This window comes from Propithecus coquereli, unplaced genomic scaffold, assembly GCF_000956105.1.
Source record: "Propithecus coquereli isolate 6110/MARCELLA unplaced genomic scaffold, Pcoq_1.0 Scaffold536, whole genome shotgun sequence".
Classification (NCBI taxonomy): Eukaryota; Metazoa; Chordata; class Mammalia; order Primates; family Indriidae; genus Propithecus; species Propithecus coquereli.
In genome coordinates, this window is record NW_012151241.1 from 398,125 (window position 1) to 415,077 (window position 16,953).

General features: G+C 43.3%; 1 protein-coding gene across 1 annotated transcript in view; it reads right to left on the reverse strand.

The window, feature by feature from the left end:
- NXN (nucleoredoxin) overlaps positions 1 to 16,906 on the reverse strand; it is a 162,356-nt gene extending 145,450 nt beyond the window's left edge. The window contains exon 1 of the mRNA XM_012657299.1: positions 16,529 to 16,906. Within this exon, the coding sequence (XP_012512753.1) occupies positions 16,529 to 16,906 (378 nt within the window). The remainder of the gene's footprint in view (positions 1 to 16,528) is intronic.
- Between the last annotated feature and the right edge of the window lie 47 nt (positions 16,907 to 16,953).

The following is a 16,953-nucleotide window of genomic DNA, read 5'->3' on the forward strand; positions in this document are numbered from 1 at the left end:
CATCCCTTGGATGGTGCGCATTGCACTCTTTGTGTATGCAAATACCCGCCCCTCCTCCCCCCACAAAGACATACTTTTAAAAAAAAAAAAGGAACAATAGCTTATAAATTATGAGCACATACTCAGTAAAAAACCCAGTTTGGGAGCTTCTTAGTCCCTGTCACTACTCCCCCTCCCCCAATACTGTATAGTAGTGGAAAATGCCTAGAGGAATTTCCTTTCCTTTATTTAACAAACAGAAGCCATGAACCCAAAGCAACTTCTTTATGCTCTAAGGAAGCTTTTAGAAAATGTATTTCTGCAACCTGGCCCAGCATAAGGTTCTTCGGTTGGAGTTTGGCCTCCTTGGTACAAGCAGCATCTGTTTCCTATCCAGTGGCCATGTCTGGAATCCAGACCTTTCCTCTCATTCCAAGCCCAAACCCAAGAGAGGCAACTCGCACCTTGCAAACAGACCACTGCAGTCTGCCCCTCAGAGTCTTCCCACAGGCATGAAATCACACCTCCAAATCAGCATCACCTAAAATGTGTTTTCTTGAGGATCTGCCACAGCAATTTTTGTTTCTCCCATGAAACATAAAAATGTTGCCCCTGAGGACCAGCAGCCTCTCTTACTCATCAGTTTCCAAACATGCATCATCTCTCTCCATCCCATACTTACTTTCTCCTCGGCGGGGTCAAATGAACTTCCCCCTTCTCCACTTTCCCCTTCATTCCCACGTGGTTATTTATATCTGGAGTATCTTTCTTTCTTAATCCAATTGGACTACCCTCCCCTCATTTGAAAAGGTCACTTTCAAGTTCTTCTTTCCAGAAAACTTTCTTGAAGTAGGTGGCTGCAAGCTGGTCCTTTCCCGGAGTTCCTCCACTCACTAAGACAGGATGACAGGCAAGGTTACTCACCTTCTGAAAACGCAGAACTGCTAACTAGATCAAAAGGGGGGAACCCTCCACTGAAACAAAGCCTTCGAAAACTAGACGCAAGCTCTTTCAGGCCTGAGCCACATTATTTTCTTCACAGATTTATGTTTTCATTACAGAAGTGGTGATTACATTCATTACAGCTGAAAATCAGAGCTCCACCATCCACAGATGCCACTATTCTGACACAATAAGCAATTTGAGGTATTTACTTCAATCTTTCTTCATATCTATCTGTTTAATACAATGCTATAATCATGGTATAATATGGGATCTTGCTTTTTTGAATACAATATCTAAGGATAGCTCTATTTTCCAGCAAAGACCATAAACTCCGTTTTTAATAGCTGTTCAACATGATTCTGAGAATTGTAATATTATAATTTACTTAGGTATTCCATGATTGTTGAATACTGAGGGCATTTCCAATGTCTCACTGGTACATACAGCTTTAAAGAACACCTTTATGAAGGTAAGGCAGGATGAGGTGAGCATCATCCTAGTTTTGTTCTGACCTATAGGATGTACTACGAATCTGCATTTGGGACTAATTCAGCAAATACTCTCACTTCTAAACTGACATTAACGCCCTTTCCATTCTTAAATCAAGTTCCCTGTTAAGCTTCACTGAATCTTTGAAAAGTCTGCATTTCATAATTTCTATTATCTATTTATCTATTTAATAAACATTACCATAGCAACCCTTTGATCTTTCATCAGCGACCTGCCTACATGAACCTGCAACCAAATGACTTGTAAGCTTTCTCAGCTGCCTCATATAGAAGAGAGTAAGGAATATTCAGGGGAAAGTGGAAGAGTCGTGTGTAATATTAGGTAAGAAGCCTTTTGATGTAGTATCTGCACATTTTTCACAATGCAACACATGCATTCCTAAGACACTGCAGGAGAGTTTTTCTAAGTGGAAGAAATCACATGTTGAACTCTCAGGAGCTCACCATCTAAAACAATTGGGTATATTGCCTGATAAAATGAAGATCCTTACAAAATGAAAATAATAGTCTCTTAATTTATCTAGTGCATAACTTTGGATTTTAGGGATGGTGGATTTTCGAAAAATGCAGCACACTTTAGCAAGTAAAAAATCTCTATTAAATACAGTTGCCTAATACTTATCACCACAAAAGGCACAGCACAATACAAATGCCCAGCATGGGGAACGCTTTTGTCCCTGTATAAATCTGAATACTCTTGGAAGGGAAGACTGACAGCCACAGAGAATGAACCTCTTAATTTATCCAAATGGCAGGGCCCAGCAGTGGGAATTTCACAGACACTGTCTTCTCATTGCTTTGCGTCAGCCCCAGAGGGGGCCCCTCTCAAGGGACAGGGGAAATGGCTTTCAAAGGTCTCCCTGGCCTGCTGCATTCACGGAGCACATCAGCCTGAGCCATTCTCCTTGTAAGCATAGTACTGGTTTGGGGGCTTCTGTTCCTTATCTCTGTCTGTGTTAGGTTCATTATCAAGGCAGACATCATACAAAGTTATCACAGGGCTATACAATGACATTTTTAGTCCTTACCCACCTGAGACAGGCAGCACCTGTCAGGGCAGGAATATGAGTGAGACTCATTAAAAAGGCTTAGTTAAAAAAAAAAAATGTGTATCCGGGCATGCGTACACACAGACACACACACACACACACACACACACACACACACACACACACACACCTGTAGATGGGCAAAATACCTTTAAAGAGACATACAAGAAGCTGATCACAGTGGCTGCTTTGGGGGACGAAAGCTATGATCAACAGTGAGAGTAAGACTTTTCCCTACACGCCTTTTATTTTATTTGAATGCTTTTGACATACTACCCTTCCACAAAATAAAAATTAATTTAAAACGCTAAATCTATTTGTGTAAAATAATATTTAAGCATATACATTTCTATATGCAGTATATGCACATTCTTTTTCTGGAAGAATATACAAGACACTACTAACGGAGCTTGTTATCTTTGGAAAGAGGATTATTGTTACAATTAAAAAATGAAATGTTGGCTTTCTCTTGCAGATGGAAAAAAGTTTATACATGGAGAAAGTATATTAAGGATATGCTGAATAAAGGAATATAAATGGCATTTTAATGTAAACAGCACAACAACCCTAATTTGTGCTGCACATATAAACAAATCCTCCTCTCCTTGTAAAGGCATACCATGTTTTGTTCTAGGAATCTGTATTTACCTGGTAACTATTGGCTCTGCGGCAGAACAGACTCCCATGATCTCAGAAAAAAAGTCACTAACAGCCTTCACAGGAAAGAAGTGCTTCAGAAAGTGCTTCGAAACTACAGTGTTCCACTACCATCTTTGTAAATTAATACTTTTCATAAATCCAAATGAAAGAGAATACATTCAACTGGTATTAAGTAGTATTTTATTCTTAAGAACATTTGTAAAAGCTTAAAACAATGCATCTAAGGGTTGAAGCCAAGGACCTTCTGCGAATTTAGGAAACTGATTTCCCCCCAGGAGAGTGTCCTAAGGTATTTAATTCCAATTCATTCTTACGCCTAACATTTGAAATGTCAGAATTCTTGAGTGTTAGACTGCAGTGCATACAACAGATTAGTGTGTAATCTTAAATGGGCAAATACACTTGGGTAAGAAAATAAGTCCATTTCAAAATAAGGTAAATTTTTCAAAATAAATGGACTAATTCATCCAAAAAAGTCAAATAATAGGAAAAACAAATCTATCCGCACAAGGACACTGGATTGCTTTGTAGCTAGTCACTGTCTACTGCTAATTTTGAAACAAAATGCCACACTTAATTAGCCAGCGGGATTCTCATCCTGTGTGTGATGGGGGAAATGGCATTAAGAAAAAGACTCCCTCAGGCTCTATTAGCGCCCTAATGAGCCAGTGGGGACAGAGGGGTGTTGGGCAAGACAAAGCCATGCAGACTTCACAAAGTGCAAGATCTGGGCCCCCTGAACAAATGGGGTGCTCTCAACTACATACTATCAGGCGTATCTGGACACAGCTATTCCTACAGGATCCTCTGCAGGAAACAAATGTGCCAACGCTCCACGCATGCCCAGCTGATAGAGCAACTCTCGAGTTACATTTGAGAGGGAGAAAAAGTGCCATAAGCTCACTTAACCACTGTCCATGATTTCATGACCAGCAACTAACAGATGGATGGAGTATCCATTTTCAAAAGGGCAAAAAGGGGGAGATTCTGCAAACTACAGACTGGTGAACTTGACATCAACCCTTAAACAGATCCTACAGCTTACTTTAAACACTCTTAGGAAAAGAAGTGATTGGTGAGAAGCAAGTATGTGTACACCAAACACAAGTCATTTCAGACGATCTTTCTTTGAAAAGGAAACTGTAAACATCTGTTAAAGCAAGCTATCTGTTAAGGTCTCCTATAAACATGCTAACCAAACGGAGAAGTATGGGCTGAATAATAATACAATCAGGTGGATTTGGAATTGGCTGAATTTGAAGTTAGTTGAACAGCTGACTAACAGACCGCTATCAGCCTGGCAGAGGTCTCTAGTGGTGTGCCCAGGGACTCTATCCCCACACTTAGTCAACGCTTTTATCAACTGTCTGGAGAAAGGTCTGGAAGGGATCACATAATTCAAAGCTAGGAAGGGGCTCTGATTATTGTGGATGATCATATCAGCATACAAAAAGATTTCAACAGACTGCAAAAACATCAAATCTAAACAAACTAATTCTTGAAAATGATGGATAAAAAAGATTTTGGACTCTGTTCTCACTTGTTCAGGTATAGGACTAGTGAAAAAGACTCTGGATTTTTGGTTGACAAAAAGGTCACTGGGTCAACACAGTGTGATTGTCAGAAAAGCTAATGTCATCTAGAGGTACAACAGTGTGAGTAAGATGAGATCTACAACAAAGGAGGTGCCTAAGCTTGTCCTCTGTGCTTGGGGCAGACCATAATGAAGCTTGTGTTCAGGTGTGGAGACGACTCTTTAAGAGAGGTCTCAGATCAACGGAGAAAACTTGGAAGTGAATGGCCCAGGGCGTGAGGACACTTGAACACACAGCATACAAGAAATGCTCCAACGACCAACGGAATCTTTCATTTGGGAGAGGGAAGGGTTGTCTGCAGTTCTTTGAAGGTCGGTGGTCACCTGGGAGGGGATGTCTGCAGTCCAGATGGACTTCCTCAGGAGAAGGTACAATGTGGCCACTAGAAATGCTGCAGCATAGACTGGACAGCCACTCACTGGGCGCACTCCCTTTAGTAACACACCCTGATTTCCCCTGGTGAGTGCCCCCCATTCCTGATGTTCAGTCTACCTGGTTTGTGATCCCACCCTCTGGCTACACAAGTATGGATGTGACTCAGGCTTGACAATCAAGAGTATTTATACATCCTGGCCATGGTGACCACACTGTCCTGCTGGGAATCTGAGAGGACAGGAAGCAAACCAAACCTAGTGCTGCCGTTGGTCCTCACGCCACTATGCCACACGGAGACAGGTAGAGCAGGGAGAGGGAAAAAGACTTGTACTGAGGACAGCATTTCCACCACCTAGGCCTAAAGGTGACCTATGTCTGGATTTCTTGGTTATAAGAGACTAGAACCCTTCCCCCGAATCCAGGAGCCAATATTGTACAGACCTAAATAAAGGATCACAAAAGTTCTGGACTGTGGCAAGCAGGTAGACCCAGAGACAGAGAAAGTTTAAACGAAAAGGAACAACAAATAAATCATAAGGAAAAGCAGGGAGGGGAAACTATAGGTTAAAAGAGATAAGAGACATAGCTACCAAATGTAATGTGTAGACCTTATTTGGAGTCAAACAAACCAACTGTAAAAAAAAAAATTAATGCAATCAGGGATCAAATTTGAAAACTAACTGAATATTTGCTGATACTAAAGAACCACTGTTGGCTGGGTGCAGTGGCTCACGCCTGTAATCCTAACACTCTGGGAGGCTGAGGCGGGAGGATTGTTTAAGCTCAGGAGTTTGAGACCAGCCCGAGCAAGAGCGAGACCTCGTCTTTACTAAAAAAATAGAAAGAAATTAGCTGGACAACTAAAAATATATAGAGAAAAAATTAGCCGGGTATGGTGGCACATGCCTGAAGTCCCAGCTACTCGGGAGGCTGAGGCAGAAGGATTGCTTGAGCCCAAGAGTTTGAGGTTGCTGTGAGCGAGACTGATGCCACGGCACTCTAGCCAGGGCAACAGAGCAAGACTCTGTCTCAAAAAAAAAAAAGAAAAAGAACCACTGTAATTTCTTTGTTTGTTTTTCGAGATAGGGTCTCACTCTGTCACCCGGGCTAGAGTGCATAGCTCAATGCAACTTCAAACTCCTGAGATCAAGCAATCCTCCTGCCTCAGCTTCCCAAGTAGCTGGGACTACAGGCGCATGCCACCACATCCATCTAATATTTCTATTTTTTGTAGAGACGGGGTCTCACTCATGCTTAGGCTGGTCTTGAACTCCTGGCCTCAAGCAATCCTCCCAAAGTGCTAGGATTACAGGTGTGAGCCACTGCACCTGGCTGCCACTGGATTTTTTAGGAATGATGCTGTGGTTATTTTTTTTTAGAGATAAGGTCTCACTATGTTGCCCAGGCTGGAGGGCAGCGGCTATTCACAGGCTTGATCATCTCACACTACAGCCTCGAACTCCTAGGCTCAAGTGATCCTCCCGCCTCAGCCTTCCAAGCATCTGGGACTAGCGGTGCATCCTACCGCACTCACCTTATAGTTTTTTATAGGTTACTTAGTGAAATGTTTATAAAGGAAATGATATGATGTCTGGGATTGTGTTCAAAATAATCCAGTGGGGTTTGCGGGGTGGGTTTCCATGAATTATTGATTGTTGAATCTGGGTGCGTACATGGAGATTACCTGTACTGTTTTCCCTACCCGTGTGATGTTTAAAGCTTTTCACAAGAAGTTTAAAAATACATAAATGGCAGGAGAAATATGCACAGACCAGCATCTCCCCCTTACCCTCTCCCAGCTCAAAAGAGAATATAGAATCCATTCAGTAAAACTGAGCACAGATTAGTCAAAGAGATGGTCTAGAATGATATCCATATTCAAAGATATGGATGTCACCAAATCAACAACTGACAGACAATTATTGCCATCCTGCTAAGAAACTGAAGAGAAACAGGTTATGTGACACAAAGAACTATGTTCTTTGGAATGGGGGAGCGGGTACAAAGAAGTAAAAAAAGCTGAGAATTCCTCTCTCCTATAATCTGAATAACCATAAAATGCGGAATGAAATACCCAAGCACCTGGCATAAACATTTAAAAGGTATTTGCTCCGCGCCACACACTGTTCTAAGTACTTTTCAAACATTAACTCATTTAATCCTTACCAACAACCTTATGAGAGAGGTACTATTATTTCCATTTTACTGACCAAGAAACCAGAGATAGAGAAATTCTGTAACTTGTCCCAGAGTCACACCACTATAAAGAGCGACAATTTAAACCTAGAAAACCCAGAACCAAAGTCTACATTCTTTCTTTATCCACTATGCAACGTATTTTAAATATTCATTTATAATACTGGAGTATTTTTAAGGGTTCATGGATACAAACAATTTTTAAAGTTGCAATCAAGTACACACCCAGAGCCGGAAAAACATTGCGCTCGCACCTCCATTCACACCCATTCGGAGCTCCGAGGGTCACGCTGTGATTTTTCCCTATTGCACGTTGTTCTGCCCAATTTTTAGATTTCACATCAAACCCCTGAAAAATGAGTAACAGATGAGGCAGCTGTGCTATGAGGCACCACGATCAAAAGAAAACTGTCTTGACCTGATCACGCTTAAAGAGAAAAAAAGGCAACGTGTTCTGATTTTAAACAGACTAAATCCATTCAGATTTTTATCCCAGGGATATTGACCAAAAAAGACAAATAAAAAACTGTAGAACCAACACATCTGGATAAAATTCTCCTAGGAAAACAAAAAGAAAACCCTATCCCTAGAACAGCAAAACCTGCCACACCCTGTTTTGTTGACTATTCAACAACAATATGATACAAAAGCATCATTAACTGGAGAAACATAACTTGGATTTACCTGTAACCAGTGTCTCTATGGAAATAACACAATGGGGTGTGGGGGAGTGAGTGACAGATGTTATGGACAGGAATGCTGAAGTTAGCTTAAATTGTTTTTTAAAAGGGATTTTTCTGACGTGTAGTTCATACAAAAATACATCATATATCTGGTCCAAGAGTTATGACCAGCGAGCAGCAGAAAATTTATGTTTGCTTTTAATCACGGATGCCACAGAACAAAAGTTTCCATTACAGGGTTTCACTCCAGAATAACGGCACTGGAGCAACTTTCAATTACTATACTCCTTCCTTGTCATAAAGCAGAAAGCACATGTTTGAGATTTCACTGGAAGTTGGAACAGCAGTTTCTGAAAACCTCATAAAAGGGAGAACCGATTTAGTCCTAGGCTCTCGGCAGGATACCTTAAGTTCAATTTTGTCTCTGAACAAAAAGCACTAAAGCAGCCTCTAGGCTTTGTGTGGGACAAAGGGGAGTTGGGGGGCACTTCACTAGCTGAACTGAAAAAAAAAAAAAAAAAAAACCGAAATCATTAAAAAGGCCCTTAGAAATCATCACCCCGGAAAGGCAGCAACAGAAAGGAAGTTCTGGCTCTCCCGTCTTCCAAGCAACAGCAAATGTTTTAAGCAGTTAAACTACATCTATCTTATTTCAGAGTGCTCTGTGCATACCTAGAGCGTATTCATACCAAAAGCCATTTGTTGAAGAGAACTGTCAGCTCTGTCCTCTTCCACGGAGAATGTTTGATGTGAACATTTTTTAAGATACAATTTCACGAACAGAAAGGACCAAGTTGAATTTAAGGGAGTTCAGCCAAGCTCTTTCATCCAACACTGTGACCCTGATCTAATAATCGGTTCTCTTTGCTTCAATTCTCCAGCTCTAACATACTTTGAAAAGTTAAAACGCTTAATATTTACTGATTACCAGTTGCTGGAAGATGTAATATGCATGCATTTTGAGTTCTTTGGAAGAAAGATGCCAGAGAAATACAAACTATGAAATATAAAAGCACGGAATGATAGGTCTACAGATATGAGACTATTTTAATGGACTGAGATATTTGACATTTCAAAAAATGGGGAGTCAAGCCTTTTCCTATTTTTGAGCACAGAACTACAGGGCAGTACAGTTCCACAAGAGACTACTGGGATTCTCCCAGCTGGGCCATCCATTTGCTCATGTAATAGCTCTTTAAAATGCTCATTAAGAAACAAAACATAAACACCAACACTCACAAACTGTACAGAGGATATACAATTAGCACAGTTCAATTAACATTAAATGCTAAAATCAAGCTAAGTAACAGTGAAAGTACACATTTCCACTCACATCATCTGGAGGCTACCATGTGTTCAAGTCACAAATCTAAAAATCACACGCCTGCTTTCTGTGATATTATTGCAATTTCTTAGCACCTCAGCACTGACCACCTTTCCCTTCCTTTGGTTGGTTTCTATCTTCAAGGAGCTTACAGTCTAAGGAAAAAAAACAAAAAAAAAATTTCAAAAATCTGTGCACAGGATCTGTGGAAGCTCACAGAAGCACCCTACCTATAGGGAGAAGAGAGACAGGACACCAGGGATGTGTTCAGAAGTGCCAAACTCAGCCAGGTGGGAAAAGAGAAAGAACACCACACATTCCAGAAATGCAAGTCCAGCAGAGTCCAAGTAGCATAGGAGAGAGATGAGGCTGGAGAAACGTCAGGGACCATGCTTTAGAGTTTGGACTTGACTGCAAAGGCTTATGAAGAACCATAAGGAATTCTTAAGTGAAGAATGGCATAACCAGAGTTGTGTTTCTGAACTTGTCATTCCATTCTGGAAACACTCTAGGGCAGTGTTGCTCAAGGTGGGGTCCAAGGACCAGGGCTTATCCATGAGTTGTCACTGGACCACAAGTTAAATACAGAAACGGAGAAGAGGCACTTGGAAATGCTCACGGCGCTCGACATAACAGCAGCATTCAAGCTTGTGACCGATGGGCTCACCTTGTTGAACAGGACAGAGGCCAGTGTGCATGCTGCCAACTCACATGGCTCAAGATGCATACCAGTCATGTGTGTGGCAGGACCACATATCAGTGTGTGACTGACGGGACATTTAAAAAAAAAAACAAAACCCAATCCTTGACTAGACAATTGAGAAGCTCTGGTCTAGAGAACCATTTCATTTCAGGGGGTCAGGTTTGGAAGCAAGGAACCCCAGGAAAAAGCTATTGGTAGGCATGGGGCCAGAGGAAGCTGTGATGATCGGAATGAAGAGATCAGGTTAGAATTGAGAGCTTTTAAGGAGATCAAATCAACAGGACTCTGTACCTTTTGGATGTGAGGGGTGGAGGATAAAGAAACATGGCTCCTGGATTCAGAAACCATTTACTCTGACATAGGGCAAGATATAAAACAATACCATGCACAAGCTTCATGAAAGTCAAGAGTCACAAAAAGGCCAGGCGCGGTGGCTCACGCCTGTAATCCCAGCACTCTGGTAGGCCAAGGCGGGAGGATCCTTTGAGCTCAGGAATTCGAGACCAGACTGAGCAAGAGCGAGACCCTGTCTCTACTAAAAATAGAAATAAATTAGCTGGACAACTAAAAATATATAGACAAAATTAGCCGGGCATGGTGGCGCATGCCTGTAGTCCCAGCTACTCAGGAGGCTGAGGCTGGAGGATCGCTCGAGCCCAGGGGTTTGAGGTTGCTGTGAGCTAGGATGACGCCACGGCACTCTAGCCCGGGCAACACAGTGAGACTCTGTCTCAAAAAAAAAAAAAGAGTCACAAAAAGATTCTAGATTCATAGCCATTTTCTTTGATTGCCTTTGAATAAGCATAATGGTAAATTAAGTGAAATGCAGAACACTAAGCACCCTGGTGGTTAACACTGTGCACCCCTGGGAATTCAGATTGTAAAGAAAGAAAACACATCCTATGCCAAGCCTACGCTCTCCCCATGAAACGAAATCATGCAGGAAGGAGGCCGATCCAGTTCAGAATGGGGCTAGCTGGACCCTGGAACCTCAAGCCCTGTCAGAAAAAAAGACCTTAAGGGACTTGTTCATCCCCCACACCAGCCATATACAAAGCCTCGTTTTTCAAACGTGTGCCGATATTAAAACAAGGCCTCCCAGGAAAAAGATGAGTGATAAAAAGAGGGTAGGAATTTTTTTTAAAAAACAGGTAGAATTAAACCAATTACCCTAACCTCAAAACCCCCTGGTTTCCTCTGTGCTCTGGCTCACATTCCAACCTGTATTGGAAGACATATCAACCAGCAAGCGCTGTGGACAGCGAGTCAGAGTCAAGCCACAGCCACTAACTGGAAGACGAATATTAAACCGGCAATGGCTACATGTCTGAGCAAACCTATCCTACAGCATTCCAGAGCTGGGAAAGGAGGCAGGTCCATGTTACGGGATGGGGTTTCTACTGCTCTAGAGACCGGCACACCATCCATTTCCCACGTAAAAGAGCCGTAATCCTTCATCCTCCACACTGCCCAGATTTAAGCAGCCAGGGTCAATGGAACATTATGCCTAATATTAAATAGATTTGGGAAACCACAAAATGATCGCTTGGTACATAATTTCTCCCAAGAAGGGTGCCTGATCATCTTTAAGTTGTTGCCCTTTATCTTGCCTAGGCTTCATTAATCAGCGATCTGGAGTTGCACTGGCAAATATAAATTCAGAGCTCAGTAAATATCAGTAATATACCAGAACTTTGGCCAGGCACGGTGGCTCACCGTAATCCTAGCACTCTGGGAGGCCAGGGCAGGAGGATCGCTTGAGGTCAGGAGTTCGAGACCAGCCTGAGCAAGAGTGAGATCCCGTCTCTACTAAAAATAGAAAAATTAGCCAGGCATGGTGATGCACGCCTGTAATCCCTGTAGTCCTAGCTACTCGGGAGGCTGAGACAAGAGATTCGCTTGAGCCCAGGACTTTGAGGTTGCTGTGAGCTAGGCTGACGCCGAGGCACTCTAGACCAGGTGATAGAGTGAGACTCCATCTCAAAAAAAAAAAAAAAAATCCCAGAACTTTAAGGAACAGTATTATCATATATTCATCTGCTTTTATTGTTTCATTCTTCTAGGTTTTTTGCAATGATAATCTCTTATAGGGCAATTCTTTGGACTCCTTCACCACATACCCTTGTATGCTTGTAAGTCACTGGTTTGAAAAGTTAAAAAATGTACCTCATAAAAGTTTTGCAATTCTGTAATATGATACACTCCAAAGGCTTAAGCTGTGAAATGGTATCTTATGATAATTTATTAACAAATAATAATAGTTAGCATTTATTGAGTGCTACTATATGCTAGGCACATGTATATTATCTGGTGCAGCCTTTACAACAATTCAATAAGGCAGGTGCTATTATCATCTCCATTTTGCAAATGAGAAATCTGTGGCACAGAGTGTACAGTACCTTGTACAAGGACACACAGCAATAACTGGCAGCTCGAGGATCTGAACTCAGGCAGAGGGACAAAAGAATCTGTATTTTTAGCCATCACACTAGATTGCCTCATTATGCAGAGAAGAAAAATGAGATTAAAAAACACATTACAAATAATGGAACAAGGAAAAAGCCTCTCAAGGAACATTGCTCTTACTACTATAATTGGACTGTTGTCTTTTATTAGTCTGACTCAAGGAAACACAGACGCCAGTGGGAGCCTGTCCAGGCTCCTTATGAGGAAAGCAGAAGATCCTAATTTTCAAAGCTCTACCTTTTTGCCATCTTTTACCAACTCGAAAGTGAATAAGAAAAGAGAAGGTGATCTTTCAGTGTTGTAGGAATTGTTCTCTTACTGGCTGGTGTTTGGATTTGAGGAAGAGTGGGAGTGTTGGAGCTCTAAGACTATTTGGGTTGTTACCAAATCCTGCCCCACCCAAAGAGCCAAAGGGATTCAGGTGAATTCTAGGCCAAGCCTCTGATTTAGTCCGAACCAAAAGAACCACTTAGAACAGCCAAAGCAAGCAACCCACCCAGGGTGGCTGGAGGATAAATACACTTCCCCTGGCTGGAGCAGGAGGACCAGGGGATACTGGACCAAAGTCTCCTGACTCTGCAGACTTTCTCTTCCCTATTGTCATGGAGGAAGTTCTGGGGCCAAACCAGAGCCTAACAAACCTCTCTGGAGGATGCCAATGGTCTGCACTCTTTGATGTCAGCGCACCCACACTGACCAAATGTCCTCCATTGGGTATCTGGCCCAGGCAAAGCTGAGTCCTGTGGGTTTAAAACCAAAACCAGTGCTCAATTCTATGACACTGAGTGGATCCTGGCAGTGGACTCTCCAGTTTTGACAACTGAGTAACTTATACTCATCTAAAGGCATAGACCAAATCCCAAAAGTCCAAATCTTCACCACTTTCCAACTACCCATCACATTTTCTCTCTTCAGAAATCTGAAAAACGTCTACAAACCTACTTATTAAAACAAGTCTAACTTCAGGATTATAGGTTTCCTGACAAAACTGCTCTTATAAATGCACTCAAAGTCCTATTATCAACTAATTACAATTTCTATACGGCTATATAATAATGTGTGGTTTGAAAGCCAAAAAAATGAAGCTGCAATTACTTTTGTACCTACTGCTGAAACAAGCAGAAACAGGACAACCTTCTTTTTTTAAAAAAAGAATTAAAAAAAAAAAAGACGCCAGAATCCTTTTATTTGGCATTTTCTCACAGCTCCAATCAAGGTGAGAGGAGCCAGGCAAAATGCAGCCTTAACATATATGGTCATCACAGACTTTCTTACTATATAAAGGAGAAATTAATAAAAGAAGAAAAAAAATACCACATAGCATTTTCTTTCCCCACCATAATTTTTCAATTTTCTTTAGAGAAATGCCAGCCAATAACTAATTAAAACCATTCCCTTTGTTATCCCAAGGGGAAGAAGTATACCAATGGTTTTAAAGAACAAATGTTAATGAGAACTTTAAAAAAATTAGCATTCTGGAACTTTGGTTTCCCTTTGGTATTAAACAAAATTCCCTTCTTTAAAACTATTTTTATAGTTGGTGAAACAACATGGACAGAGTACATCAACAAGTTAAATGTTCGCCCATCCAGCGCCCAGAACGAGGGGTGTCTTGGGCTTTTCACTGTTCTTATGGTAAAATTAGTATCTCAGGCTCATAGACTTCCTTCTAAGCACTTCAATTTCAAACAAGGGTGACAAAAACTCGGTTACAGGAAAGGAATTTCTTGTACATCTCTTTGGTTTGGGGGGGGAGCGGGAATAATTCCTTTTAAAGCGAGTACATAGCTTTTGTAATTTCCAAGAGTATGTTTTCCATAAGAAACACAGCTGGAGTCTTTTTACCTGGTATATATCATCGCAGATAAGAATGTTTCTGGGGTCAGATCTTGAGTTGCCGATTCAGGAACATCAAACATCGAGGGGCAGAAACTATGCCCTTGAAAACCGAACTGGTTTTAGTGAATAAAGTGAACTAACTATAGGATGTGTGTCAGAAAAACTCTAAGCAAAAAAATAAATTTTTGAGATGCTAACACATCATGGTTTGGGCATGTCCAGCATTTTGAACTGCATTTTCAAATGAGAGTCTGCCCTGTGTCATCCAGACTTTCATCGTGGTGGAATTAGCAGGTCCAGGCCAGGGCCAGAGAAGACTTTTTCATGCAAAGAGACTAGGGGTATAGAGAACCGGGCAAGGCCTAAGTCGTATCAAATACTCTCCTTTTTCAGAAAAAGCTTTAAGAATTTACAAAACATCTCAATTTGCTCCATATTTTTACTATCCAGCATATATATTTTCCCTTTCGTAAAAAACACAACAATAAGCCTTAGGCCTGCAACATTTTACCATCATTGTATGTTTTCAAAAGCTAGAAATCATTTGTATTGCCCAGTAAGGACATTATTTCAAACAGACTTTGGTCTACAACAGAAACTTGCCATAACAATGAAAATATTTTTTGGTAAATCACTTTCTGAACATTATTTCTCCCCAAAAGGATCATGAAAACCAACACCAAGGAAAACAAAGGATTCCCATATTTTGAATCAAAAAGTACTGGCCATGCATATTAATACTCTATCAAGCATGTAAATCAAACGTGGGCAAAATAAATTAAAAAGTGGTTAAAATGCCAAGTTTTGCCTCTGTGTGGTTAGTGAACCCATATTTTTCCAATGTTAAATTTACAAACCTTATTTGTTAAGCTGTATTTCATACTTTAAATCCCAAGTCTGTACCTTACAGTGCTTTGGGATGGATGATTTATCCAAGACATTTGGGGTCACAGTACAGGCCTTTTGCTCTCACTAAATCTAAATCATGCTTCTCAACAAGATTCTGTACACATAAAGGAAACACATGGCATGCGTTACCTTCGTCCCTAGAGGAACCTAAACGCCCCCAGAATAGCCCTTCTCCTGTCCACTCCATAAACCGAGATTTTCCTCAGAAAGGGAAGGGGCTGGATTCACACGTTGCATCAGACACACTAATTAAGCAACAGAACTCCAAACTTTTTCTATTTTTTTCATTAAGAAATGTCCTGGATTTGTTTTATTGTAACAGACACTTTCACCCAACAGATACACTCAGAAACCCAAACTGATTTCAGCAGCAAACTGAGAGAAATAAGAAGTTGACAGCAAAGCATAAATTTCCCCCAAATCCTCATTCTTCCAGTCAATGTGCATCCATGGGGATCAGTTCAGCATGTAATTCTGTATGCCAAGACAACAGTGGGCCACCACGCAACTAAGAGACCTGCAAGGACGGGGCTACTCCTGTGCCTGGGAGTCATCTGGGGAGGATAGCTGGACAGCCAGACAATGAAAAGCTCCCCTGTGGCCACTAATTCAGCCCGGGGCGGGGGAGGGGGGGCGAAGGGAGGGAGAAAAAGAGAGGAGTGAGCTACCTTTTCGCCCAAAGCCACGGTCAGCGACCGCCTCTCCAGGGCGGGGACCGGCCTGACCTAGGACTCGACGTCCAGGTCCCTGGTCACGGGAGGAGGAGACCCCAGGAAAGCAGATCTCTCTCAGAAAGAAAGGAAACTTCCTGGTTTGGGCATTATGGGTAGGGGGCTAGCATACTCCCCTCCCACTACAGGTATCTGCGGGGAGCCAAGTGGCCGAGGCATGGAAGGGGCCTCTGGCAACCTCTGGTAGGGGGCTGTGGGGGGAGGGGTCACGGAGTCGGGACCTCCGAGCGCAGCCACCCCCTACGCTAGACTCCCGACCTGTGCCGACGGAGGGCTCTTGGCTATTCAGGACACGAGCCGGGGTCCGAGGGGCCAAGGGGTGTCAAACTTCCCAGTGCGGGCGCAGCCTGGCATCCGCACGGAGGAGTTGCCGCGGGAGCCCCAACCCGGCGGGGTCCTGGGATGGGGGTGCGGGCACTCAGAGGGGCAGGAGGGAAGGAGCTGTGCAAAGATGGAGAAGGCGGACAGGGGGACAGCGGAGTGGGTGGGCGAGCAGGGGCCGGCGAGGACCCGGCTCCCGGGAGCGCGCCGACTGCGCACCGCCGACGAGGCCCGCGCCGCTCACCTTCCTGTGCTTCTCCTTGTAGGGCAGCGCCAGCCACGGCATGTCCCGCACGAAGTCCTGCCACTGGCGCTGGTCCTGGTCAGAGGACACGAAGACGATCTCCAGGCGCCGCCGCGGCTCGGGCTCTGCGGCCGCACCGGCCCCTGGCCCTGGCCCGGCCCCGGCCCCGGCCCCCGGCCCGGCCGCCGCGTCCCCCCTCAGGCGGCCGTAGAAGGCGGCCAGGCTGGCGCTGAGCTGCGCGCAGGGGGCGCTCAGGCTGCAGCCGAAGTAGAGCCCGAGCAGCGAGATGCCGCGGGCGCCCAGCGAGTGCACGTCCACCTCCTCGCCGCCGCCCGTCACCAGCTTCTCGCCGAGCAGCTCCTCCAGGAAGCCCGACATCCTGGCCCACCGCAGCCCCGGCACGCGGGCGGGCAGGCGGTGGCGAC